At 40.3% G+C, this 3,380-nt stretch overlaps 1 protein-coding gene across 1 annotated transcript; it reads right to left on the bottom strand.

Annotated features, from left to right (window-relative positions):
• Positions 1 to 1,643: 1,643 nt before the first annotated feature.
• On the bottom strand, positions 1,644 to 2,579 carry LOC111630419. Its single transcript, XM_023374506.1, has one exon. It carries the CDS (start codon positions 2,577 to 2,579, stop codon positions 1,644 to 1,646), a length of 936 nt encoding a protein of 311 aa, XP_023230274.1.
• Positions 2,580 to 3,380: the final 801 nt, after the last annotated feature.

The raw sequence follows: 3,380 nt of genomic DNA, 5'->3' as shown, positions 1-3,380 counted from the left end.
AGTGCTAATTCTGATAACCGGATGTGACGTCATTAGCACGTGTATTCGTGCTTGCTTGTCCAATTCGAAAGTGAACACATACGCTAACAAGAAATATGGCGGTTTCCAGCCATATTTCTTGTTAGCGTATGTGTTCACTTTCGAATTGGACAAGCAAGCACGAATACACGTGCTAATGACGTCACATCCGGTTATCAGAATTATCACTGCTAACTCAGAAGTAAACGCACCCTGTGATGCTCAAGGCAGGTCTCGTTCTCATTCTCCCATCTTCTTTGGTATCGCTGCTTTTGAGCGCGATCGTTCAAACTTCGCCGGCCACGACCACAACGATGCATCTTCGATGAAATTAACCTATCTAATTTCAAAATTTCTCTCCGTTGCGTGTCGGCCCGGGTTGAATTTTTGTCGATGCGTAACGAAAAGTTTCCGTTTTTGAAAAAAATAATCGTGGCTATTGTATCGTCCGAAATTATTTTTTTATTTTGCACAAACAATATACAGTTTAACCCGATTATGATGTCATCGAATGTAACGACAACCCTAATATAACGTCAAATTTTCATCGGTCCTACGATTTTATTATACTAGATAATGTTAAAAAAAACCTACTTGTAACGACATAAAACTGTTTTAACGTCACATTTGAAGCACTCCCAAATTTACAAAATTAGATTACAAATTTTATTTAACATAGAAGAAACTACGTGTTCAGTCCTAAGGTCAGAGTTCACTTCTTAGAATGACTGTGGGTGGTACTCTCCCCTACCTGACTTCGGTGGGGTGAGGTGGCTGTTTTGCCTGTTTGTAGAAGAGAGTCGCCATTTTGTGTTTTATTTTGACTCGATTCTTGGACTCCTGACTACCTACGAGTCTGGATTTTTTTATACGCAAATGATTTGGGCACCTAATACTCTGTGCCAAATATCAACTCTCGATATGTACTCCTTCATACCTCTATGCTGGTAAGAACATCGGGCAGTGCGATTTTATAAACAAGACATAGTCTTGTCGATTATTTAATTATTCAATTTTTTTGGAAGTGATGCAAAGTGCCTATAGAATTTATATATTTGTGTTCATAATAGCTTATCATAATTCTGTAGGAGTAGATTTGTTCTTTCACAGCATCTTCTACCATCAACAGCGTAATACCTTCGTAAATTTTCTAAAAATAATTTCCCGAGCTGCTTTCGGATTTACATAAGAATTATTTAGTGTTATTAAACATCCTATAAATAATTTAAAATAGTTTAATTTGTTTATTTACCTTTACTGGCAACATTTGTCATTGTTAAACGTTTCAGTCATTTTTCAACAATCAGTCAGTCAGTCAGTCAAAATAATCTTTATTGTCTGGCACCGCTGAGCACAACCAGGCAAAAATACAGAAAAATACATTTAAGATACATGCTGTTAGTCATAGAAGGGATACAATAATATAATGGCAGAGAAAAGGGAAAGTAAAATAAAATAAAATAAATACAAAAGATTAAAAAATAAAAGAATAAAAATAAAAGTAGTCTATACTATAACTAAAGTAACATTTCTGTACATGAAGGTCTACATGCTGTTATAGCAGAGCAAGGTGTGAATATACATTGGCATCAAGGCTAGAGTGAATCAGATCACAAGAGACCAAGTCAACGGATCCCACATCTAATAGAGTAGAGTGAAACAAATTCCTTTAACAAGTTAAAGTTGCTGTTGTTTTTTAAGAAAAAATCAGGCTTTACTGGCCAGTCAATATTGTTCCTATTGGCATGCTGCATGCACTGATACCTGATGTCATCCAGCATAGGGCAGTTGTATAAATAGTGCATGACACCGTCCCGCACCCCACACAGCTGACAGCAGTCAGAATTAGAGTGGTGAAACCTTTTCAGGTAAACACGAAAGCGCCCGTGTTCTGTCAAAAATTGGGCTAAATCATGTGTGGGCTGAATCCATTTGCTGTGAACACGTTCCTTCACCTTTGGGATAAAACGTCTTGTTATATGTTGTTGTGGGATCTCGTCCCAATCCATTTGCCAGGTTTCCAAAGCATTGTCCCAGAGAAGGTATTTTAGTCTTGACTTAGGAATGAGATTGTAGGCGGGAGGAGTATCAGGATTAGTCGTTACGTTTCGCGCCAGAAAGTCAGCCCTTTCATTACCTGGAATGCCGCTGTGTCCTTTGATCCAATTGATGGCATACTTGTTAAGAGACGTAGAAGCTGCAGCGAAGATGTCGTTCGCAACAGGGTGAGTATTATCCTTATTCCCCAAAACAGCAACAGTCGCAGCACTGTCTGTGAAGATGTTTATCAGTTTGTTCACAATGTTAGAGTTGCACCAGTTGATTGCCATCAATACAGCGAAGATCTCAGCTTGGAAGACAGAGCATTCCGGGTGTAGAGCAAAGGAATCATTGTATACCTCCTCACCGGCCTGAAAGATCACAAAGGCACTTGCCGTGCCGTCCGTTGACTTGGATCCATCTGTAAAAGCTTCAATCTCTGTAGAAGTAACACGAGGAGAGAGTCCCTTCCTTAAGGCAGGATGTGGGAGTGTAGATACAGGCCTGTCTAATTCAACCATGGTGGCATTAAAGATGGTTCCATTAATATCAACATCCCTGCCTCTAGAGATACAGGAACGTTTGCTATTAAATTGGAGAAATTGGAAAATGGGGAGCTTCCCAGCCACCACAGGGAGGGCTCCATTTGAAACAGTGGCATAGCACCTGGTAAGTCGTAATAAGGCAATCCGCTGTGCAGACCTCAGACGCCGATGGTTATGAGATTGAGAGGCAGCAGCGCTCCAAACAGCAGATGCATATGAGATAGTTGGTAAAAACAGGCAATCATATATGACATTGGCTGCCTCAAAACCGAGGCCCCACTTGCATCTGGCAACCCTTAAAAGTCCATTAAAGGTCAAGTTACTTCGACTAGTAATGTGTTTTATATGCTGTTTCCAGGAGAGTTTATGATCAATCACAAACCCAAGGAAAGTGAGATGACTTACAACTTTTATTCACTCATTACGAAACCTGATACAAGGCACACGCCTGTAAAGGTCAGGGGCGCCCGGAGAGGAGAAAACGATTCCCTTAGTCTTTGTCATGTTAAAACTGAGTTTATTTCTCACATCCCAGTTATATACTTTTTTAATAATGTCAGTGGCTGCCCTTTCTATGTAGTTTCTTCATGGGGCAGGGAAAACCACAAAGGCATCGTCTGCGTATGCAAAGACACAACATTGGTAGCCGAAGTCGGTACGGAAGAAGTTATCGAATAAAATACCCCAGAACAGGGGCCCACAAACAGACCCCGGTGGACAGCCACGTTGTAGCTTACGTGTATGTTGAAGATGCCCCAGAGAGATAATTGCTTCTCT

This window comes from Centruroides sculpturatus, unplaced genomic scaffold, assembly GCF_000671375.1.
Source record: "Centruroides sculpturatus isolate CEXI.00-Female unplaced genomic scaffold, Cexi_2.0 scaffold620, whole genome shotgun sequence".
Taxonomy (NCBI): domain Eukaryota; kingdom Metazoa; phylum Arthropoda; class Arachnida; order Scorpiones; family Buthidae; genus Centruroides; species Centruroides sculpturatus.
The sequence above is the reverse complement of the archived record's forward strand: the minus strand, read 5'-3'. Positions and strand labels throughout refer to the sequence as shown.

Bases quoted from the DNA above. Each gene is read 5' to 3' on its own strand.
- LOC111630419 (XM_023374506.1), bottom strand. From the start codon at position 2,579: ATGGTTGAATTAGACAGGCCTGTATCTACACTCCCACATCCTGCCTTA.